Source organism: Danio rerio, chromosome 21, assembly GCF_052040795.2.
Source record: "Danio rerio strain M-AB ecotype USA chromosome 21, GRCz13ab, whole genome shotgun sequence".
Taxonomy (NCBI): Eukaryota; Metazoa; Chordata; class Actinopteri; order Cypriniformes; family Danionidae; genus Danio; species Danio rerio.
Window position 1 is genome coordinate 33,153,918 of NC_141041.1, and position 25,707 is coordinate 33,179,624.

At 34.3% G+C, this 25,707-nt stretch overlaps 2 protein-coding genes across 3 annotated transcripts in view; one reads left to right on the forward strand and one right to left on the reverse strand.

The window, feature by feature from the left end:
* The window catches only part of timd4 (T cell immunoglobulin and mucin domain containing 4), a 1,098,921-nt gene that overhangs the window by 119,910 nt on the left and 953,304 nt on the right, over positions 1-25,707 (reverse strand). The window lies entirely within an intron of this gene.
* Positions 1,387-24,353, forward strand: adra1ba (adrenoceptor alpha 1Ba). 2 transcript variants are annotated; one of them, XR_015520401.1, is made up of 3 exons: positions 1,387-2,545; positions 20,521-21,286; positions 23,629-24,353. XR_015520401.1 is itself a non-coding variant. In XM_087301569.1 (2 exons), exons 1-2 carry the CDS (start codon positions 1,618-1,620, stop codon positions 21,051-21,053), a joined length of 1,461 nt encoding a protein of 486 aa, XP_087157695.1. In that variant the 5' UTR covers positions 1,387-1,617; the 3' UTR covers positions 21,054-24,353. The 2 variants fall into 2 exon arrangements, 1 of the variants encoding a protein (XP_087157695.1); XM_087301569.1 differs by having other exon boundaries at positions 20,521-24,353.

Below are 25,707 nucleotides of genomic sequence, written 5' to 3' on the forward strand. Positions count from 1 at the left end.
CACCACATGTGATTTCTAGCTACACACATCTTCCAACATCACATCCTATTTTCGGTTTATACAGATGTCCTTGATCCATATTGCATTCAGATTTCAGACAAATTACAGCAGAGTGTGTTTGGAAGTTAAAGTCTCGTCTTTTCAGCTTTGTCCACTTGTTTGGTGTGCACCAGAGTTCGGTATTGGCAATGTCTAGACATTAAAATGGACCTTACTAGCAGTAAATTCACACCAGAGACAGAACCAAACCTTCCAAGTGAACATACAAAATGGCCAAGAGATCTTTGAATCTCTGACCACTTCCAGTTTTGACTGAAATATAAATACTACACGAACCAAAGACATCTAAATTAATTAAAAACAGGAAACGATGCAAAAGGACAGAATGCTCAAGCTTACCTTTTAAAGGTCCCATGGAGTGCTTTGAAATGTGCATTTTTTATTTAGTTTGACATAATCTCAACTGAAACATGAAGACAGGGAATAACATATACTGTAGTAGCTCCTCCCCTTTATAAAAAATAGCCAATAGCGTTTGGTTTTATCAGCGCTCTGTCAGTGAGAGTGGTTGAGCTTAAGCACATCAAATAAAAAGCAGATGAGAAGCATCTTGAAGGGGCAGAGACATGTTCTTTAAAAGGTTCTTAATTAGCATTGATGGTTCCATGAAGAGCCTCTAACATCTACAGAAACTTTCGATTGCATAAAAGGTTCTTAATATAATAAAAAAAAGAATCTTTAAAGTAAGAAAATGTGGTTCTTTTGGTTTAGGGAACCAACAATGTTTTTTTTTTTTTAATCACTGTGAAATAACCTTTTTGGAACCTGGTTGCCCATTACAGATTACACATGACATGCCTCCTTCCAGCAGATCTCTATTTGTACAGATGTGTGATGGAGGAAATATGTCTTATTTACACAGTTTATAAGCTTTTATGAGTTCTCAAAACATGACACCACATGTATGAACATACAGGTTATTCAGCTTAACATATAGCATTGGTTTGGATGCTTGGTAAATTCTTTTATGCCATACAAGTTGTTTTGTTCATTTCTGATCTTCATGTATTTTATGAAATCCCAGATTATGTTTAAATGTTAAGTTTACCTATTTGTTCCAAAATACAAGTTTCTATTTTATAATGAATATTTAGTAGTGAGAAAGAAAAGTTAGTAAGTAGTTATTTACAAAAAAGAAATAATACAGATAGTGACAAGTTTTAAGAAATAAAGATTACAACGGCTTGCCATAGAAGCACAGGTTAATAGTCCGTAAATGCGCACCGCTCCGCTTGGTCTGATTGCCTGTAGTCTCCATAGGGGAGGGAGTTTGGCGAATGCAGGAGTGGTCAGAGACAGTGCGCTGGATCAGCCGGGAACACCGGTAGAGACACTGCGGAGAACTCACACCACCAAGTTCCGGCCACGCGCATCTCCAACTTGACTTTATGCAACGTTTACAATTATGCTCTTTTTCTATTTCGCGTTTGTTGCGCAACATAACTTACGGATCCTTTGAAGCCTTGGTCTTTACTGTCTGTTTGGTATACAACATAATTTACGCATTTGAAGGTGAAACCTGTGCTTACTTTGGTATGGAGGCACTGCAGAGGCAAGATGAGTTCTGATACAGATCATGCCGCGAACTTCTTAAGCAATGCGTCCTCCGAACTGTCCGACGTCTCCAATTCTAATTCCTCTGGAAATGGGACCGCGCCGAGCTCGTTCAGCCTCAGCCGCGCGCTTCCACTGGGCATGGTTCTGGGCGCTTTTATTGTGTTTGCTATCGTGGGCAACATCCTCGTTATTCTGTCTGTAGTGTGCAACAGGCACCTGCGCATCCCCACCAACTACTTCATCATTAATTTGGCGATGGCAGACCTGTTGCTGAGCACAACTGTCCTGCCGGTGTCTGCCACGCGTGAAATCCTCAACTACTGGGTGTTCGGGAGGATCTTCTGTGACATCTGGGCTGCAGTGGACGTGCTGTGCTGCACCGCGTCCATCATGAGCCTGTGCGTGATCTCCATCGACCGCTACATCGGGGTGCGCTACCCGCTGCAGTACCCGAGCATTGTGACCGAGAAGCGGGCACTCTTGGCCATGCTGGGTGTTTGGGTTCTCGCCTTCGTCATCTCTATAGGACCCCTGCTCGGGTGGAAAGAACCCCCTTCAGAGGATGACACAGTTTGCCTCATCACAGAGGAGCCGTTTTACGCGCTCTTCTCCTCTCTGGGCTCCTTCTACATCCCGTTAGCGGTGATTCTGGCCATGTACTGCCGCGTCTACATAGTTGCCAAAAGAACCACGAAAAACCTGGAGGCCGGAGTGATGAAGGAGCGCATGGACTCCAACGAGCTGACGCTCCGGATTCATTATAAAGGCTCTCAGACGCAGGAAGACTGCAGCAAAGGCCACTTGAGGAGCTCGCTGACAGTCAAATTACTTAAGTTTTCCCGAGAAAAGAAAGCTGCTAAAACGCTTGGTGTTGTTGTGGGCATGTTCATCCTGTGCTGGTTACCATTTTTCCTCGCGCTCCCCATAGGTAAGTATATTTTTTATTAATTGAAACCTCGCTTAATACAAACATTTTGAGGTGTTCTTGCAATAGGCACCCTTGTCCTACATTTCATTGACAACATCAAGTGTGTCTTTATTTTAGCAAATCTTTAAAGTTATTTGATTTCATTTAGCATATTTTTTATCAAATTTATAAACGTTAATAAAACAGAACATAGCTTTTGCGTTTTTAGTTTTCTTTGGTGTTACGACTTTCCCAAATTAATTAATTAATTTATTTATTTATTGTTTAATTTATTTATTTTATTGCAAATTATGTCTTGTGTTCCTATTGGAAGGTTGTTTTAACAGTGTTTTGCAGTACTGCTATAGGTCTAAAGTGGTTTAGTTTTATCAAGATCCAGTGGGGTATGTAAATTATTCATAAAATGATCATAAAATGGTTAAAATTATAAAGTGCAATCATAAAGTGCTGCAAATAAACTTAGATAGACTTGTTAATTTCCACCTGTCAAATTTTAAACAGCAACTGCACTGAAAAAAGGCAATGTCTACTCCAAAACATCTACTTTACCAGTTTCTACACTACACTAAGAAGTTACTTTTGTTCACAGAGGCTTCAATTATTAGTTCAAAAAACAATAAACAGTCATTTGAATTAAAATTATTTAAGATTTTATATATATATATATATATATATATATATATATATATATATATATATATATATATATATATATATATATATATATATATTTCAGTGTGAATATAGGCCTATTTGCAACTTTTGTGATTTAAAGATGAACTTTCATCAGTTGTTGCTCCAATGTCATAATCCTTCAGAAATCATTTTAATAGGATTATTTGCTGTTCATAAAAAGCTGTATTTATTTATTTGATTGTTTTATTTTATTATTGTTGTTGTTGTTGTTAAAACTGTGAAATTACTATTTTAAAAAATGTAAAAAAAAATTGAGTACTCATCAAGGACGCATTAAATTTATCAAAACTCACTGCATAGATATTAACTGACAAGATTTTATTTCAAATACATTCTGTTTAACTTACCGTTCTTCAAAGATTGACAGTGATAGCATTTTAAATATATATTTTACAATATTTCTTTTCTTTTCAAAAAAAATGCAGCCTTGGTGAGCTGAGAAGAGACTTTTTTCACATGAACTTTCATAATGAAGTTATTATAAAGTCAAAAATATCATTTAAAACCTACATTCATAGGTATGTTCATTCATACCAACAAAGCTTAATGTTTTGTATTTTAAAAAAATGGAATAACTCTTTAAATTAAAGTTGGTTGTGCAATATAGGAGACATTTGACTTTTTACAGGCTGCCATTATGCATATAGTTCATCCTAGCTATAATTCAAAACACAGAACCAGACATTTCATGCACTATTATTATTATGTCATAAAAGAGTCCTAAGCAGTACAGTTAGAGACAGTCTGCACAGAATGCCACATTATTTCATTAGTGTGTGATAAGCGATAAAGTTCAACCTTCTTGAACAAATAAGAAACAAACCCATGTGACCACAATAATTCGATTTTTATAAATATTTGTAGCAGTGTGTGTCTTCTTTGGAATTTTTCAGTATTTACAGTCATTCCTGAGGTGGATTATGAGCTTGAATGTAAATTATTCTGTCTACTGTAGAATTTTTATTTTTTATTTTTTTAAAAAGCATGTCATGCTGACACATTATGAGACATTTCACAAAGGGAACCGGAACTTTGAAGACTGAATATTTTTTATGATTTTAATTAGACCTGTCTTACTCATTCATTGTAGTCCATCTCTTGTTAAACAACAAGTACAAAATCTTGTAAATTGTCTATACAGTGAAGTATTTCTTTAGGTTATAAATAAAATAAGTGAAATTAAGAAATGTTCAGTGAAAGTGGTTAAATAGTGCATTCATGGAACCTTTATTTTAGTAACACTCTAGTTTAAGTAGGCTAACAATTTTCACTATTAACCAATGGCTTATTAGCTACATATTATTGAAACATATTATCTGTTTCTTAGGTATAAGCTTTAGTAAATAGTTCATATTTTATCCTAATACCTAAACCCTACCTTCATAATTATCAATAAATTGCAAATTAGGAATTTACTGGGGCAAAAATCATAACTAATGGGTTATCTATTGCAAGAATTGTGTCTTAAACTAAAGTGTGTCCTTCACTTCAAAGTGTGTAACCTGTATTGTAAATTAAACAAAATTAAATAAAACTATTAATAATACGAGTTTATACTTTGGTTTAGCAGTTATTGATAGATATTTAAGTGTATTGCACACAGTTGAGTTAGTTGTACAGTCACATTGCTAGTGGCATTATTTAAAACAATCGTGGCAGTAATTTTTCAGATTGAATGTCAAGATAGTGCCACTTCTGACACTTTAGAATGTGATGCTGTTGCCAGGAAAAACTACACGTCTCCAGTCCCAATGCTTCGTTGTTCTTGGTCTGTTTGGTCTGTTCCTGGTACCCAACTTAAACATCTTAGTTGGACATTTAAAGGAGCTGTAAGTAAAAACTGTGAAAAACAAGACCTTCCACGACTTTCTAGGTTTCCATGAAAGTTTTTTCAACGAAAATCAAAAGGTGTGACATTTTTATTCTCTCCTTATTTCTGTGACGAGAAAGAGCTGTTTTGCACTGCAATGATAAGGTCAAGTAAAGTATAGGATTAATAAAACTATTATCTCTCACTCATATATTCAGATCAATACAGTCTATAGAATTTAATGAGACAGTTTACCTAAAAATATAAATTTCCTTACCACTTACATGTTACCTTACTTTGGAGTTGTAACGATACATTGTTAAATTAAGATATTGCAATATAATTCAAACAAATTAAATTTAGTAATGTTCAACTCAATTTGCTTGTTTAAATTCAGCCCAAATAATTTTTTTACAACCACTTACCTTAAAAAAATTTAGTAAATCCAAGGAATGATCTTTAAATATATATTTTTTCAGTGTAAGAAATTTTTTTTAGAGTCTTATGTAAATAAATATAATAACACAATATTGTATGTTGAAAGCTTGTGCTTATGGTTATCCAGTAAACTATGAATATGATCCACCAGCACCTCTTCAAATAAATCAATATTGGCAATATTATGTTGCTTTTTTCCTGTTGTTTCTAAGATTACTGCTAAAGACATAAACGTTGAAACAATATAATATATAAAGATACATTATTCTTCCCTAATAGTAAACATTTTTTTGTGTTAAATGCATAAAAATTACCAAATGGTTAGAAAGTTGAACTTGTGATTGGGGCTGTGCGGTTAATCGAAATTGAATTAGCTAATTGCAAAAGGCTGCAATATAAAAAACAGAAAAAAATATCCATTGATGCCATTTTAAATTGTAAAGAAATCTGTGTTTTTGAAACAAATGAAGACATCAGAAGTCAATGATTGATTTAAATTCAGCCTGACATGTTTGCTGCTCCAAAATATTTTAAATGTTTCTCAAAATAAAGTATATTGTTTTCAAAGCGGAAAAAGTTGTAATTTTTACCAAGACATAAAACAATATGTGTTTTAGAGCAGTAATCACAATACCGTGAAACCATGATATTTTTATGCAAGGTTATCATAGCGTCAAAATCTTATACCGGCCCATGCCTAGTCGATAATAAGGGGATATTTTATTTTCAAAGTCACAGACACCGAACAGAAACAGGTCATTTGTAAGAGCTGTTGCAGAATTGTTGCCACAGCAGGAAATACAACAACCTGCACCTAAAAAAGCATCACAGGCACCAGGAGATAACTAACGCCATAACTCACCACTGTTTGCTCTAAAGAAAAATGTGTGTTTAAATTTTAATGATTTAAATAAACGTTGGAGTTAGTTAATATCTTTTCAGTTTCTTTTTTTGACTAACACTCACTGCATTTTAGCAGTAAGAAACTACGATACAGAATATTGAGCTGAAGCTTAACTAACGTTACAAAATTCAAATCGCAAATCAAATCAAAATCGCAATATGGGTAAAAAGAAAAAAACTACAATTAGAAATTTCCCCAAATCACACAGCCCTACTTGTGATCGAACAGCTGCAGATCCGCTTTTCTGGTCCAGGGAAAAGTGGATGAATCGCATTCTTCTCCAGCTTCTATAGGTGATCACTGCTCTGGGTATATGCTCACTGTGTGTGTGCTCTTACTGGTTGCACTTCTCACTCGTGTGTGAATCAAAATCGGATGAACAATTTTGAGTTTGGGAAGATTGTACTTGTCAATACTCACTTTAGTTTACATACTTAAATGGCTTATCTTTAACGTGGCTATTAAAGGTTGATTAAGGAATTAAAGGTTCCATGCAGTTGCGTCACTTCACTCTCATTCATGAATGCTCTTCCTTGGCACCATGGTAAAGCATAGCGTTCATCGGATGTGCACTTCAGAATCTCACTGAAAGTAGTAAGTCATCCGGGTAATTCTCAATGGCAGAGAGGTAATAAAACAAAACACTATTGGCTGTTGTTTTTTTTAAAGGGGGAGGAGCTACACTATGTCCCTCCCTCTCTTCATGTTTCGGTTGAGCTTACATCAAACATTGAATAAAACTGCACATTTAAAAACCCTTCACGGAATCTGAATTCACTCTAAAGCTTAAAAGATTCAAAGATGTCATCATAAAAGTAATCAATCAAGCTGTCTAATCCAAATCAAAGTTTTCTGAAGAGACTTTGCTGATGGAAGATTTACAACGCAAATACTGTACTTCTATAATCTGGTTTAAAGGGTGAGTGAATTTAGGCAGAGCTTACATATTTGGATGCTCTAACCCAGGGGTCACTAAACTTCATCCTGGAGGGTCAGTGCCCTGCAGAGTTTAGCTCCAACTTGCCTCAAAACACCTGCCTGGAAGATTCAAGCATACCAAGTAGACTTTGATTAGCTTGTTCATGTGTTATTGATTAGGGTTGGAACTCACATCTGCAGGACAACGGCCCTTCAGGTCTGAGCGTGGTGACCCTAACTCTAACCCTTCAAAGCAGGGGGGTCAAACTCAGTTCCTGGAGGTCACAGCTCTGCACAGTTTAGGGTTAACCTTTATTAAACACACCTGATCAAACTCATCGAGTCCTTCTGGTTTGCATTAAACCAACAGGAAATGCCACGGTCATGCTAGAGTCTGAGGATGTGAAATTCTGTCATATGGCGCAGTAAAAATGTGCATGATAAGACAAGATGATTAGACATAGTGAGTGATTGATAAAGATTAGATAAAGTGAGTTATTGCTCCATATTTAACATTTCTACAGAGAGGTCCATGTGTTGATTTTTCTATTAGTCTCACACAATCATGTGATTTGATTTTTAGAGTTCATCTAGTTTAAACTTTGGAGCACACTGACATGTGAAACTTTTCGCATGAGCTTCCGCAAGGGTTGCCACTATTCTATAAAATAAAATCCCTGTCATAAATATTTTGGGCGTGAATAAAATTCACGCATCTGTAATTAAAAAAACGTAAAGGAAAACAGAACGTATTCATAATTTTATGAGGGTACAAATCCAAATCTGCGATTAGAACAGACACAGATATGACATTTTCTTTGCCTGTTTTTATACTGACAGATGTCTGGTTATAAGTAAACACCATTAAGTGATTTCCAGAGACATTCTGCGCTCGCTGCCTGTAACGTTAACTTACATTTTGCTCACTATCCTCAGCCAGTTCTTCATTTTGATTCTGTAAAATGTCCAAGAAACACAGCTAAAATCGACCTCATTAAGTATCAACCTTTATTACAGCTCATGACATCCATTTCACATGAGGTAATAACAAAAATATTATCTGAGACGGTGTGTGAGAGCTTGAGTCCCCAGTAAGCGCATAGTTGTGATCGATAACTCTCGCTTGTTTATTAAAGCTGTGACGTCATTTTTACAATGGAGTGTTGTTTTTTGATTTGTACTCGTAATCAGGTCTTCGTGTCCATGGTGAAACTGTATTTTGTGTTTGTAAAGTAAAGTCATCGTAAATGTATCAGTCATATACAAACAGACAAAGAAAATGTCGTATCTATGTCTGTTCTAATCGCAAATTTTGGAATTGTACCCTCGTAAAATTACGAGTACGTTCTGTTTTCCTTTCCGTTTTTATAATTACAGATGTGTGAATTTTATTTACGCTCAAAATATTTATGACAGCGATTTTATTCCATACTATTCATTCATTAATTTTCCTTCGGCTAAGTCCATATAGATCAGGGGTCATGCCTTTGGACTTCCTCTTAGCACCCAGAGAAAACTCACACGAACACGAGGAGAACTTGCAAACTCCACACAGAAATGCCAACTGACCCTACAGGGACTCAAACCAATGACCTTCTTGCTATGAGGCGACAGTGCTAACTACTGAGCCACCATGCTGTCATGGGTGCCACTGTGCCATGTGGGTAAATTAGGATGATTCAAGGGGCCACACACTTTTGGGGACTCCAAAGATCTGCTTAATTAGTATTAACAGTACTGATAGGGGCCCCAACCTCAAATAATCCTTCATAGTGCCCAACATCGCTAGCAGCGCCCCTATCACATTTGAATGTATATGAATGTAGGTCTATGGCGCGAAAAGGGCAGTGTGATGGTGACTTTGGTGTGTTGAAGCAGGGTTGGCATTAAACAGGGCTGCAGATCTACAGGAAAGTTTGAGAATACTTTGCTGTTAGAGCTCTGATGCATTTGATCATCTGAAGAGCACAATCTCACTGGAGCTGCACTCATTAAAATATTATTTAAATCAACATTAGATTTAGTAGTATGATAAATAAAATCACTTTAGTTAAAGTATTCTGATCCTGTAATTGCATTAATGTACTTAAGTGCATTCATGTGTACTGCATTAATGGAAAAGTTTACAGTTTCAGTGGCAGTTCTGCATCAAAATACTGTCTGTTTTATTGATGTTGAATGGAAGGTTAACGCAATGGGGAATTTGATCATGACAAATGTCTGATTGTGTCAGTGAAACAGGGCATATTTATCTTTAATTAATGACAGAGTGCAGGCATTGATGTTTAAGCTGATTCTGTATTTTTTGCTTCAAAGTATTATTTATATTCTGGTTATTGCCCAAATGATGTTTAACAAAACACAGAAAGTTTCACAGTACATGTGATAATATTTTTTCTTCTGGAGAAAGTCTTATTTGATGTATTTCGAATAGAATAAAAGCTGTTTTTAATTTGTTTTAAACAATTTTAAGGTCAATATTATTAGCCCCTTTAAACTATATATTTTTTCGATAGTCTACAGAACAAATCACTGTTATACAATAGCTTGCCTAATTACCCTAACCTGCCTAGCTAACCTAATTAACCTAGTTAAGCCTTAACTAGTAAATATCTATTAAAATATTATTTACTGTCATCATGGCAAAGATCAAATAAATCAGGTATTAGACATGAGTTATTACAACTATTATGTTTTGAAATGTGTTGAAAAAATCTTCTCTCAGAGGAATATTAAATGCAATTCAAGAGCACAAATAAACTGAAAACATCTATAAACCACAAAATGTAGAAACCTGTTAATTAATTATATTTTTGTGCAAATTATCGTTAATTTCTTTACGACACACTTTTAGATATTTATATGTACCCTTAGGAACTATATGAATACCTTTATGATACCAGTTTGGACCCTTTAGCTACAAATGTGTACATTTAGAAAAGGCAAAACCCCAGCGGCAGCCTGTTTATTTCTGAAAATGTATTTCTTGAAAGCAATTCTATTTAAAATCATAAGGCGTAATCATACACTTTTGGCTTGGATTTTGTGATCATATTGGGAGTTCAGTATTATGATTTGTTGGAGTCTCGACATGAGTAAACTGTTACACCACCAGACCCTTGTGTTTACTCACAAAAACAGCAGTATTCGTGGATGAGAGCCAGTGCAACTGATGCAGACAATTCATTGCGGAAACATAATTTATGACCTCACTATCTGAATCAACAACCTTGACGTGTGTGATGTTTTGAACTGAAAGTGCCATCAGTCCTGTTAACCTGATCACTAAATTGAGCAGTGGATTTGAGAGCTGCTGAAGTTTGTTGAAGTCTCCTGCAGGAATGTGCTTGAGATGCCAATATCTTCAGCTCTCTCTTTTCATTCCCAGGCTTACTCCCTATTCGAACCCAGAGGAGTGGGAATACAGGAGAGGTACCATTCCCACCACTGAAAAAATCTGGTCAAAATTCAAACACCCTCCTATATCCACTTTATGACCCGCAAGTTTAGCTCCCAGTGACCTTCTTAAGGGTCATATTAGCAGATGGGCTGATATGTTTTCCCTGCAAATGAGTGAGGAAATATTTTGAAGGAAAATATATTCCGTGTGTTTAACGTTTAGGAGTTCACTTCCCTTTTCCAAGTGCCCTTTGTTTTCATATGCTGTGTTATAAATATTGGAGTGATCTGGTATATAAGAAGATTGTCATTTCAAGATTTCTTTCAAAATGGTGGTAAATCGGTTAATTTCATTAGCTTGGTTGGAATTTTACGTATTTATGTAAAGTATCCATGCTTAGTGTTTTTGTTTTGTTGCTAGTTTTTGTTTAGTTTTTTATTTTGTTCCTGTTTTTTTTTTCTGGTTTTAGGGTGACATGGTGGTGCTGTGGATAGCACTATCACCTCACAGCAAGAAGGTTGCTAGTTCGCTGGTCAATTGGCATTTCTGTGTGGAGCTTGCAAGGAGTTTTTGTTTCTGGTTTAGTTTTTTTGTTTTGGGTTTGTTTTGTTTTGTTTAGTTTCTGGTTTGGGTTTTTGTTTCTGGTTTTGTTTTGTTTCTGGTTTTAGGGTGACACAGTGGGTAGCACTACTGCCTCACAGCAAAAAGGTCACTGGTTTGCTGGTCAATTGGCATTTCTGTGTGGAGTTTGCATGGAGCTTTGTTTTGTTTCTGGTTTAGTTTTTTGTTTCTGATTTGGTTTTTTGTTTCTGGTTTGTTTTTTTTGTTTTGTTTCTGTTTTTTTTTCTGGTTTGGTTTTTGTTTTGTATGTCATGTCAGTCAAAATTAACTAAACTTGTGAATGCTGAATAGTCATATCATTTAAAACTAACAGTCCTCATTTCATTACTTGAGTTATTACATACAAACATGTTGAACTAGTTGTCCAAATCTGCAAATTTTATAAAAATCTCTATTGAAAACGTGTTGTAAATTGAACAATTTCATGAATAATTTACAGACCTATGCATGTTGTAGGTTCAGTTCCAATATGTACTGCAATATTGTTGTGCACAGCTCTACCCAAAGCAAGTTTATGTTTGTTGTAAATAAGGGTGTATTTATTCTTTTGCACAATGCTGTGAATAAATTAGAATTGTAAAGAGCAAATGCAGTGAAAATGTGAAACATGCATATTCAGTGTTTTGTACTCAGATACCTCACTAAATGCAGTGTTGTTTAACATTACCGTAGTATTCAAACAGCTGTGCAAATAGTATATAGTGCTGTCTTGAGCATTTTCACTAAGTGTGACCAAAATCTGACTTTTTTTTTTTTTGCATTGGAGGAAAACGTAGAGTAAACTGACATAATCAAAACATGACAAAGCCATTTGACTATCTTGTTCATTAACAATGGGCATCAAGACTTTCTTGATGACACTGACACTTTCATTGACATAAATACTTGCTTTTGAGGAATGAGCTATCCATTTTGAGCAAGTGACACTTTTGCTGGTTAGCAACTAGGTTTAGCAGTTTGTACTATTTGTTTTGAGAAGCGCATTAACTGTTGTGCACAAGTAAATAGTGTTTTGAGAAATGCACCTGTAACACCTGGGTTCACTTGAGGAAGGCACAAGATTGCAGGATTTATGGGGGTGAACACAGGAAGGACATGGGTGAACACAGGAAGGACATGGGTGAACACAGGAAGGACATGGTGTAAAAACAGACAATGGCTGTTTCTCAATATGCGTTCTTCAGCGGTCTTGCGTCCTCGTGTTCTCGTGAAACGTCATCATCAGCTGCCTAAGTTCAGTTCCAATACTCAAGACCGCAAGTACGGAGGACGCGTGAAACTTCCCGGATGTGTTCTTGATATCGAGGACGCACTAATGCAGACTTGAGCACCGAACTCGCTCTGGAAGTCCCAGAAGTCATTGCAACTGGAGGTGAGAAGCGCAGCATTTTATTTAGATTTATTATTAAAGTTCATAGACATGAATTATTTACCTCAGGAGTTTCCCTAAATGAAACGGTGAAAGTAAACATTACCATGGACATCTTAATGAAGGAATAAACACATTAAGGGTGTTTGTTTGCTGAAATTCGTATTAAAATCTGTTTTATTTATATTGTGCAGAGTATATTTATAATGTTTTTATGCAAAGTATATATTTTGAAAAGGGCAAAAACAATAAATCGTTGTATGAATGCTGTAATGTTTAAATAATTTACGATTTAAAACACGTGAAGGTCATGTGACCATCAGGAAGAACGCAGCATCTCAATTCTCAAAGGACGCGTTCTTTGCCCTCGCGGTCTCCTGAGTTCGTTCTTCCGAGGACACCTGGCAAGACCGGTCTCCACAAGAACACAAGTCCGTTCTCTGCGTTCTTGGAATTGAGAAACAGCCCATACCAGACAATGGCTGCGTCCGAAACCGCATACTTCCATACTATATAGTACGCTAAAATCTGTATGCGAGCCAAGTAGTATGTCCGAATTCATAGAATTCTAAAATCAGTATGTGAGAAGTACCTGGATGACTTACTACTTCCGGCGAGATTCTGGAGTGCGCATCCCATGCACGCTGCGCTATCCCATAATGCCCCACGAGAGAATTCATAAATAGAAAAGAAGCGACGCAACTAATGCAGATGGGTCATGTGACCATGACAAAATGGCGGATGTAGTACATCCGAATTCCTTCATACTTTTCACATTCATACTGTATAGAATGTACTTTTCTAACGGCTGAGTAGTACGTTCAAATTCAAATGCAGTACCTACTGAGTAGTGGTTTCGGACGCAGTGAATGAGTGAACCAAATGAAAGAGTATATACTCAGGAAAATAATGACACTGATGATACACAGGGGGTAAACACAGGTGGAACAGATAAACATTAACTAATGGCGGGAACTAGAACAAAGGAGCACATGGGGACGGTCACATGATGTAAACAAACACATACGAAACACAGGACCTAACAGCACCAAAGCCACTGAGAAAAACTGTAATGATACCCTTTTATAAATCTGTACTGCAGGCTAAAACGAAATTATATACAAACATATGGATAGATAAATAGATATTAAACAATTTTGAATTTATCTAGTTGGTACTAAATATTAGTTTACATAATATTAGCTAATCCAACTTTTGATGTAAAAAATTTGAGATTGTCATATGTATTCAGTTACAATTGCTAAAAGCAGTGTTCCATGCCTCAGGCCGATTGTTTAATAACAGCTGATGGTCCGGGTCAAATTGAATGCAGCTAATTGAAAAATCAATGACTGCTTTGCCACCAGGCCACATGAGAGTTTATCCATCAAATAATGTGTTTTCTTAGGAAAGAAGTCCTATTTTGGCAGTGATTTCCACAGTCTTAATTTAATCTCAGATGAGCTGGAAAAACTTTAACAAAGCTCACGTGTGCAGGGAAGTTTCTCAGAATGTCAGTTAAAGAAAAAAGCTTGCGGTAAGATTGTTTGTTGGCAGGATTGCCGCAATTTATAGACGCTGAGGCTGTGAAATGTCTGAGTGACATGTGGTTTAGTGAAGACTGAGGTGAGAACATCTTATCATAATGAAATAACTCATTTACTGGCAGAGACAGAAGCAGGCGGCAGGCCTCACACCTGTGGCTCTTCTTGGAGTGTGTTAATGAACCCAAGTCTCATTCGCCTCTGATCCACAGCAAAGTAAACCACTTTAGTCATTCACACTGTTCATGTGAAAGGATACATTGAAAAGGAAAATATATACAGTATAGGCCTATAAAGCTATATGAAAGAGACCACTTGAAAAGTCTATATTGTTTATTCTGGATTCAGTGTATTTATTAGGTGTGGGTTGAAGTTTGTTTTATTGTATTGTTTTGATTGAAAATCAGAGTTATTTAACCAAACATTGATTTCTTAACTCTGGCACTGTGGTATTAGTAGCGGTTTTCAGAAGATCTAACAAAATAACTTACGAAAATGGTCAAATATATATGTTATAGAAAAATATTAAATACAAATTTAAAAAGAGAAAAAATCAAGAGAAGCAAAAAAATGAAAAAATTTAGTTGAAATTTTGTACTTTGTAATTTTGTTTTTTGCAATATTTTGCTTGAATTTAATTGTATTTTCTTTCAATTTCTAAATGTTTGGTGACTAAAATATTATTTAAAAATATATCTATTTAATAAATCTGTTTTGTTTAACTGCACCAAAATACATTGCCTTTATTCACTAAGAAACGCATACAAATATACATTTTCAAAATGGGGTGAACTTGATTATGCTGAGCCAATTATTAGTCAAGCAAAACTATAAATCAGAAATAAATCAGAAAATCTTAATGGACTGAATATCATTGACTGAATGTTTACTCAAATACTTGAAAAGTCTTTTTTTTTAATTTGAGATCACTGTCAAACATATTTCCCAAATTATGGCTTAGAAAAGTATCTTAATTGCCCAAAACAGTGAAAAATTGTGTTATTCCAAAAACACAACCTCAGCTTTATTATTCACATTTTAAAACTGTAACCAGTTTCAAGAATACAATCCAACACAAACTTTATTTGCTCTTACTTTTTCTTTTGCTGAGAAAGATGCATTTAATCTGCACTAAAGGTAAAGAATTATTAGCCCCCCTGAATTATCTGTCCCCCTGTTTAATTTTTTCCCTAATTTCTGTTTAACGGAGAGAAGATTTTTTTTTCAACAAATTTCTAAACATAATAATTTTATTAACTCATTTGTAATACCTGATTTATTTTATCTTTGTCATGATGACAGTAAATAATATTTTACTAGATATTTTTCAAGACACTTCTATACAGCGTAAAGTGACATTCATAGACTTAACTAGGTTAATTAGGTTAATTAGGCAGGTTAGGGTAATTAGGCAAGTTATTGTTTAATGATGGTTTGTTCTGTAGACTATCGCAAAAAAATTAAAGCTTAAAGGGGCTAATAATTTTGACCCTAAAACGGGTTTTAAAAAATTAAAAACTGCTTTTATTCTAGCCAAAATAAAACAAATAAGACTTTCTCCAGAAGCAAAAATATTATCAGACATACTGTGAAAATTTCCTTGCTCTGTTAAACATTACTTGGGAAATATTTAAAAAAGAAAAAAAAATTCAAAGTGGGGCTAATAATTCTGACTTTAACTGTACATATACAACTAAATTGGGCTAAGAATAGACCCTTGTGGAACAGATTTTTGAGATGGTGCTGGCTAAAGTTAAGGACAGCTTTTGAGAGATAAAAACTTTTGACATTTGGACATTTTTTAAGTCACTAACCAAATTGTCCAGAGCACCCTTACTTCAGCATAGAAAAAATAAGCAAAACGGCCTAGCAACTTACTGCGAGTTTTGAAGCTAGCTTCTGCTAACGAAACTACAAACTATCTTCAGTAAACTGTATTTATTTAAATCTCTGACTCGGGCTCTTCTTTATCTGACACACTGGACATTCTTTGGGCTCAAACTGTAAATTATCCCTACAGTTTTATAATGTCCCCAATAATAATCCTTATCACTATTAATTTGGATAAAGTTTTTTGTTGTATTTTTTTAATAAAGACCTCAAATTAAACAGAACAGGTTAATTCAGACATTCTTATTGCATTATAGGGATGTCGATTTATACATCAGACAGATTTAAATAACCTATCTAAAAGTGCATGTAGCACTATATAGAAATTCAAGTATTAAACTAGGACTCAATATTCAATATACTCGATATGCAATGTACAGAAAATAATCAATAGTAAGCCAAGACATACCAATATTAGACGATATTTTTCACCAAGGGTGTAGAATTAACATGGACAAAGGTGTCCCCACCATTGTCGAGTAAATCTAGACCCATATGGTTATCACCATGCATGCCCACTTTATTCATTACTATGAAATCAGACAAATGTTTGAATACACTGGAACACTGGATAAAGGGAGGTTCAAATTTGTGTCTCATTGCTTTTACATATAAAAAGTCACTTTTTTGTTAAATAAAATGTTATATATAATCCAGAAAAGGATGCATGGATGCATCCATCTGTGAAAACTTTCAGAGTACAGATTTAAATAAAACCATAAAGTCTGTAATATGTTAAAACAGCCTATAAAAATATTTGTGTAACTGAATTGAAAATTAAATTGCATAAATTGAAAAATTACGACAAAATAAACATTCAAAATTGTGTTTTGGGGATACTTTCTTACATTAGACTGAATAACACTTAATAAAAAGTAAAAAATAAATAAATAAAAAGCCTTAATTTCGATATCCCATTAAAGCTTTAAAATAACTGAGTTTTGGCTTATTTTTGTCTAATTGGTAAGATGAGATGAGAGTAAAGGAGACGAGAGCCAAAAAAGGGAATGTGAGCCGCACATCAGGCATTTAGAGAAGAGTGAAACAGTGGCGAATTTCCTTAGGGAAAAGTGAACTCATAAACTCGTGAGCGGAGATGAGCTGCGCTCACAGTCTGGAAAAGCAAGATGGATTCGGGTGACCTTTTTGAATGTTTGAGAGTCTGGAGGAGTGGAACGCTGAGAAAGATTTGCTGTTTGAAAATGCCACCTTTCTAAGAGCCAGTTTGGTTTGTTTTAGGGTTTTTTTTAATAGATAGTTGGGTGAATCCCGAGTAAAATTATAAAAGCACTTTTGTCATCTTCATCACAAGACATTGATTTTAAACATAAGATTTTTTTATAGGCTTACTAAGTTCAAAGTCATTCTTGTAAAAGCTCACAGAGTGCAGAGCAAAGGAAAGGTTATTCAAATGATGCTCTTTGTTCCGGGAGGAATGTGTGCAGAAATGGACTTATATGAAAGGATATATATATATATGTGTGTGTGTGTGTGTGTGTGTGTGTGTGTGTGTGTGTGTGTGTGTGTGTGTGTGGTTGTGTGTGTGTGTGTGTGTGTGTGTGGTTGTGTGCGTGCGTGCGTGCGTGCGTGTGTGTGTGTGTTGAAATTAACATCAACTATGAATTTAAAAATATATATTAGTTGTTTGCTCATTTTGCTGATGTAGTTAACTAAAGGAATCTTGTAATAGAGCAGGGTTATGGTGAACTGAGACTTTAAGTAAAACATGAAACTAAATTCAGGGGGGAAAAATATAATAATTTGGACCATATTTGGATTTTTTTCCACCACAAAATCTAATATTTTATTATTAATATTTTACTATAGCTTAATTTTTTATATTGTAAAAAATATAATATTTTGTACAATAAACATTTTTAAAAATGGCAAAAAAATATATAATTTTATAAATTGAATTCAAAATAATAATTATAATACATTAAAAATATATTTAAAAAAATAAACAATTATTTTGTTTTAGCTCTTGTGTCTAAAAAACACAATTTAATTTGAATAATTTATTAGTAAATGACTAAATCAATATTAACTATAATCAAAAATACTTTACACATATTTTGCATTTTCCGTTCTTGTTAACAAACGGAGCTATTATAGTTAACTAAAAAAAAGCTATAATTAAAACTATAAAACTAAAAGCAATCAAGAACAAAATTATATAAAATAATGTCAGACGGATAAAAACATACGTGAATCTTTTTGAACCCCAAAAGCAAAACACAGAAATAAATAATTATATTTTTCATAGTATTTAATATTGTGATCTGCTGTATTATCAGGGGCGGATTTTGTGATTTGGGGGTCCTAAGCAATTCCAGCTTACAGGTGTCTAACAGTCCTAAAATGCACTATTTCTACTTTTATTTACTTTGTTTACAGTTCAGTTAATATGACGTAAACTAGAATCCACTAGAGCTGCAAAATGAATCAACGCAACACAAATTTAATTAATGTGGTTCATTATAAATGTTATTTTCTCAAAACAAAGCATAATCTCGCAGACATGTCTTAATTCTATTTTATTTTTCTGCTGAAACAAAACAAAACAATATAATCTAGACTATCACAGACATAATAAAGTTTACAACAATAAAAATAAATAAGTAATAATAATTTCAAAACATTGCCACCCATAAAACCAGCACATTTGAATGGTGTTTAGAGACATTTTGGGGCCCAACAGTCCTAAAATGCACCATTTTTACTTTTATTTATTTAGATTTTAATTTTAATTTATTTATTTTTTTTTTTTCATATCACATAAAACATCATTTCTATGCTCTACTTTTTAAATGATTAGTTTTCTTAAAATTAATTTACAACTAAAAATAATAATTATACAGTTGTAGTCAGAATTATTAGACCCCCTTTGTTTTTTGATTTTTTCTTTTTCAAATATTTCCTGAATGATGTTTAACAGAGCAAAGAAAATTTTTACAGTATGCCTGACAATATTTTTTCTTCTGGAGAAAGTCGTATTTGTTTTATTTTGGCTAAAATTATTAGCCCCTTTAGGCAAAATTTTTTTTCTATAGTCTACAGAACAAACCATCGTTATGCAATAACTTGCTCTAACCTGCCTAGTTCACCTAAATACAGTTAAGCCTTTAAATGTCACTTTAAGCTGTATAGAAGTGTCTTGAAAAATATCTAATAAAATATTATTTACTGGATCTAATAATTTTGACTTCAACTGCATATATTTTTTAAATTTGACTGCTGTGCTAAACTACTCTATGATTGCGGTGGTGGACAATTTTGTGCAATGTAATAATAATGATAATATTATGATATTATCATTACATAATATTAAATTATTTTAATAATATACATTTTTATTTATATCAATAATATTTAACTATGTTTAAATTTTAATAGTTTGACTCACCATACAACATATGATAGAAAACAGTGTTATATAGTTTATAGTTAAGTTAAGGTAACTCAAACCATTTGAGTAAATCAATTGCAACAAACCATTTAAGTTCAAAAACTAGTCCTAATGAGTACTGTGAATTTACTCCATTTGAGTAAACGAAGCAATTTGAGCACAGTAAAACCCATTAAATGAACTCAAACCAACTGAGTACTGTAAAACCCAATAAGGTGAGGCAACCTAAACCATTTGAGGTAAAAAAAAAAATAAATAAAAAAAAACTAACCTATATATCCATTTAAGTTAAAGTAATGAGGTATTTAAATAACTCATTACCTTCAACACTGAATTCAAAACTCTTTTCAAATGAGTACAATTAACTTTAATTCAATTTTGAGTTAACTACAATCATTTATTTGATAAAGTTGACTGTTGGGTTTTACAGTATAGTGTTTACATTTAATTAAAATAATACAACTTTTTTTTTCTTCAGATTTTTGCCAGTCACAATTTAATGACAGTTAATCATGTTTTGTTCACCATAATTGTCCTGATCAAAAAACACTGAAAATAATGCTTCATTGCTAATTGTTGAATTTAAACAAACAAATGAAGTTGAACATTATTGCATTTAGTTTGTTTAAATTCAGCCCATATAAAATGTTTGCAACCACTTACCTTAAACAAAAAATAATAAATCCAATGAATCGTTTATTCAGTGTACATATTTTCATATTTGTGTGTGTGTGTGTTTGTGAGCAACTTGATGATGAGACTGCATTGAAGAGAAAACATAAAAGACAAATAGATCTTCACACAATGTTCATGAGAATATGAGTGGAAAAGAAAAAAACATCTTCAAAGGAAGTTTTGTCTTGTAGTAAGTATGTGTGGTTGTGGGTAAATGTTGGTAAATTCTGCCATCTATTGGTGAAAGAAGACAAAACATCACACATTCAGATTGTTTACTCTTTATTTCTCCTGTCTTTAGGATCATTCAACACCAGTCTCCGTCCTCCTGAAACCTTCTTCAAAGTGATCTTCTGGCTGGGCTACTTCAACAGCTGCCTGAACCCCATCATTTACCCGTGCTACAGTCGGGAGTTCAAGCAGGCCTTCATTCGGATCCTCCGCTGCCAGTGTCAGCAGAAGAAGCAGCAGGGCTGGAGGGCGTACAACTACCGCGTGCCTAACGCCAACCATGTCTACTCAGACACCAGTTCCATCTGCATGAATGGCAGCCTGCAGACCCTGGCTCCATCGCAGCCCAGCCCCACGTTATTCAGCAGAGTCGTGGGCTCCCGTCCCGCATCCGGTCTCCTTCCAGGCTGGGGCCCCTGCACCTCCTCATCCTCCTCGTCCCTCTCCGGAAGCCCGTTTCCTGGGATGATGAGGTCCGGCTCTCAGGTCACAAGTCCCTGTAAGTCCAACAGGATGGCTTTGCTTTTTCCCAATGGACAGAATGGGAAACGAGAGGCAGAGCACAGGGTCATTTCTAGACACACACCTGAGACTACAATATAGCTGGGTGTAAATGATGACTTTTCCGGCAGTCTGGATGACATTTTGTACCTTGTAGACATGAAAAGCATGGCGGATTTTGGCAAGCATGTCTACAAGATGTCATTTGAAAGGAGCTATGTAAGGGATAATGCAGGGCCATGACTGACAATGACGACTTAAGTAGAGTATATGACCGGATAGAGAAACCCTCCATCCCCAGCAGTTTTTTATATGGATGCTTCAATTGTTTTAAGGTCTGAAGTCTAAATTATTCTTGTTTAGTTTTTTAGGTGTACATGATAGTTTGTTGCATGCGATTAATAAATTTCTTCATCAGAGCAGTAGGTTTGTATTGTATAAACAGGGTTATCAAATGTCTTTGAAAACAAAAAATAAATAAATCTGCTTATACATAATTAACAAAATATATGTAAAGGATTAGTTCACCTAGAAATGAAAATTCTGTTAATCCCTCACCCTCTTGTCCTTCTAAACCCCCTGAGAGCTTCATTCTGAACACAAATTAAGATATTTTAGATAGAATCCAGAGTAGAGTAGAGAATAGAGTTCTCTGACCCTCCCCAGCAAGCATTTTTTGTTAAAAGATGTCTAATAGACGTCTATCAGATGTGTCAACATAGCCATCTTGGCTAAAACAAGGCTAAATTTGGGTAAAAATCTAATGAACGTCTAAGAATAGGCCAAAACTAGGCATCAAATAAACAGAAATGAATGACTGCACATATAAAGTCTGTTTAATCTGTCTATTTAATCACTAGTCTTGAGCTATTCTTAGATGTCTATTACATTTTCACTGACAGCCTTTAGCCTTGTTTTAGCCAAGTTCTTATGTTTAGATGTCTATTAGACGTCTATTAAACAAAAAATTGTTTGCTGGGTCCACACTGCAGAAAAAGCTGGGTTCCACACAACTGATTCATGATGGGACAACATGAAGAAATTAAGTTAACTTATTATTTTTTACAACTTTAAGTGGATTAAACATAAAAAAAAAATTATTGTCCCAATTAAATGTTAAGAATTGGGATGTTTCAGTCCATTTAATTAAGTAGTTTGAACAAGCAACAACATTTTTGAGTGTATAGACAGGAAAAGTCCAGAGAAGTTCAAAGTCCAGAAAAGAAACCAAAATTAATGTCAAATGTTCCATGTGACATCAGTGGCTTAGCTGTAATTTTATTATGTTTTTGTTCCAAACAAACTAATATCATTGTTGTTCACCTGTTTTTCATGTCAGATTACACTGTAAAAAATGGCAGGTTTTACATAATCACATTGTGTTGGAACAACATGAAGGAAATAAGTTAAATTTAAGTTAACCAATGAAAAAAAGTGGATTGAACTTAAAACAAATAAGTTTTCCTCTCAAAAAACTCAAGAAGTTTGTTGTTTCAGCTCATTTTAAATGAGTAGTTTTAACAAACAATGTGTGTGTAATGTGCGAGTTTACAGGTTATCAATTTAATTAATGTGATACATTTTTTGCCACACAAAACTGTTCCTGAAGCTTCATATGATTTCAGTTGAACCACTGAAGTGACATGGAATATTTTGGCAATGTTTTTGACTACAAATGTGTATCTCATTCAGTCATTGTGATTGATTGCTCATCACACCTGGGTTTCAGTATTTTTTTTTTTTTTTTTTTTTTTTTTTTGGACAACTTAATAAGCTACCCTATTTATTGTTCCAACAGTTATCGCTTGTGTGGAACTCAGCATTTTTATTAAGCAGTGTCAGTTAACAGTTTTATCAGCAAATGTGTATTATTAATTCTGACCATGCCTGAAAATGCATTAGAGATTAGTGTGATTATCAATAAAAAAATCCATTGTAATGATAGAAATATCTAATGTAATGCACTGCTGTGAAATTATGGAGACACATTACTCCGTCTGAATATGCAACATTTGCCAAATTCCATTCTATATTTGTAATGAGAATGGATTGTAAATCACTTCGAGATTTCAAGAGAACTTTCAATGCAGATATCCAACAAACAATTTAGAATCAGTTATTTAAGGATTCACATACAAATAATTCTTAAAAATAATAATGACTAGCTCAATTCATCATCCATTTGACCATTTTGTGGGATGTAAACAAAAACAATACTCCCAGCTTATTTCATGTTTTGTATTTTTAATTTTAATAGCTTCAGCAAATTCAAAAAGTGCAACATATTAAATTATGTTATGATAGCTGTTTTAATGTTATGATTAAATTGCCTTTTGTTATGAAAAAGTTTGAAAACAAGCAGGAAATGTTCATGGGTCAGTGACATCACCACATTGAAATGATCTATAGGCTATATATAGCATTATATATAATAATTATTATCAATAAAACATTCTCACCTTAAATAATAAGCATAAACAGTTTTAATTATTGCAGAAATAAATTTAAAAAACATCAGAATCTGTCGAAAAACTCCATCCAGAAACAAGTGAAAATCTGGGGTTATTCAAAACGCCAAATCCCCCTCTTCTTCCATTTTTAACATCCAGAACGTGTATAATTGTGTACATAGAGCTCTAAATATGTGGATTCTGAGAAGTCTGTATTTGGCCTGTAGATTGTGGTCGTCTGCATGAATAAAGGGATCAGCTCTGCACCTGGACGTCCTGAACGCAGCTGTGAGCAACACTGACACAACGCACCATGACTTGCTCACTGGGCTGTTCTTTTATTTATTTCTCTTTTTGATCTTCATGTTATTCTTCAGCTTGTGTCAGAGTTTTAATACTGCACTGTTGCTGGACTGGTCTGGATTATTGCGTTCGTTGTAAATCCACGACGTGTTGAGGATGTCAGCTGTCTAAACCCGTTTTCATTTGGGCCGCTTTTTAACAAATGAACGAATGGCTTGAAAAGCAACTTTTTGACTGAACAATTCGAGGCACAAGCTAACATTGTATGTGCGCTGAAGCAGCAAATTGGATTCTTTCAAGGTGTAAATGTGTTATACAACAAGACTTTGTACTTAACGAGGAAATATGGTCACTGGTTTTACATTTGCTGCTCAATTGCGAGCATTCAGTGGATGTAAAAGGAAAATATCTTTCACTTGCAGTTTAATTCAGGCTTAATTTTGTTTAAGGGAAACATCAGTGTGTCGTTGGCAAGTGTGTATTTCTCCTGATGTGTTTTTCTTCTTCACTATTGAACATCTTAATCACTAAGTGGACCAGATCCAATTTGTCCTCCTATATTTAGTGTTATATTGTGTGCTGAAGTACATGACTTTTTTTCTTTTTTTCCTCAATGCATAATGAAGAATAAATTTTATTTGTGAAGGTCCATGTTGTCGTGATTTTGTACAGTAAGTAATTTTCTATTCAATCATTTTTTCAAACACCCACAGGGATACTTCACCAAAAAATAAAAATGTACTCACATTTACTCTCCCTCGAATTGTTCCAATCCTTTATAGTTCCTTTGTTCTAATGAACAAAAAAGAAGGTATTTTAAAGAATGTCAAAAACCTGTAACCATTGACTTCCATAGTACAAATATTATCGAAGTCAATAGTTACAGGTTTGCAACATTCTCCAAACTATCTTCTTTTGTGTTTTATGATTCAGTAGTTCGCTACATTTACACACGGTTTTTTTTTTTTTTTACTACAAGCTGAAAACTTTAGGTATTTTGTCTTTTCATTTCATTTGTCTTTTTATTGTTTAAATGTAAACTTTTAAAACGGTTTTAAAGTGCAAGTATAAATATAACTTGAGTGTAAATTGATCACAAAGAAATAAGCAGTGTTTTCTATGTAAATACCCAAAGATGGCACTTTATAAAAAAAACTATTTATATACATATATATGTAAACAAAAAATCCAGTAGACACACACACATTTCAAAAGATGTAATATTGGTTTGATTTAGGTTGTCAACATCTACGCTACGGAAAATGTTTTTTGACGTCCAATAGCAACGTGAAATGACATGATATTTTGTTGATTTTAGGTTGTGTTGTAAAGTGACCAAAACGTTGAGCCAACATCTTAAACCAATGTCATGTTGATGTCAATTACTGACATTTATTTGTATGGCAACAAAAATCTATTGTCTTATAGACATCATAATGGGAGTGTCCATACAACGTCAAGTTGTAACATCATTAGACGTTGATATTTGGCTGATTTTAGGTTGCGTTGGAAAGTAACCAAACTGCAACATCTTCCTGATGTTGGACATTGACGTTGTTGGGTTCACCAGTTTTTTTCAAACAGTCATTTTATGATCATTCGATCTGTTCCATAATTAGACATTTGTGCATACAGTTTAAGACGAAATTAATAGACCTCCCATGAAATGTAAATTATTTTAAAAATATTTTTTCACAAAATATTATGTTTTTTTAGAAATGTATTTTGTCAATTCTATTCAATTTTAAGGTGCAGCCTTTGGCTGGAGGGAGGCCGATTCATGGACCGCAAGATTTCATCTCTGTTATTCGCAGACAATGTTGTTCTGTTGGCTTCATCGAACATGGACCTTCAGCATGCACTGGGGCAGTTTGCTGCCAAGTGTGACGCGGCTAGGATGAGAATCAGCACCTCCAAGTCTGAGGCCATGGTGCTCCATGGGAAAAGGGTGGTTTGCCATCTCCAGTTTGGAGGAAAGTCCTTACCCCAGGTGGAGGAGTATC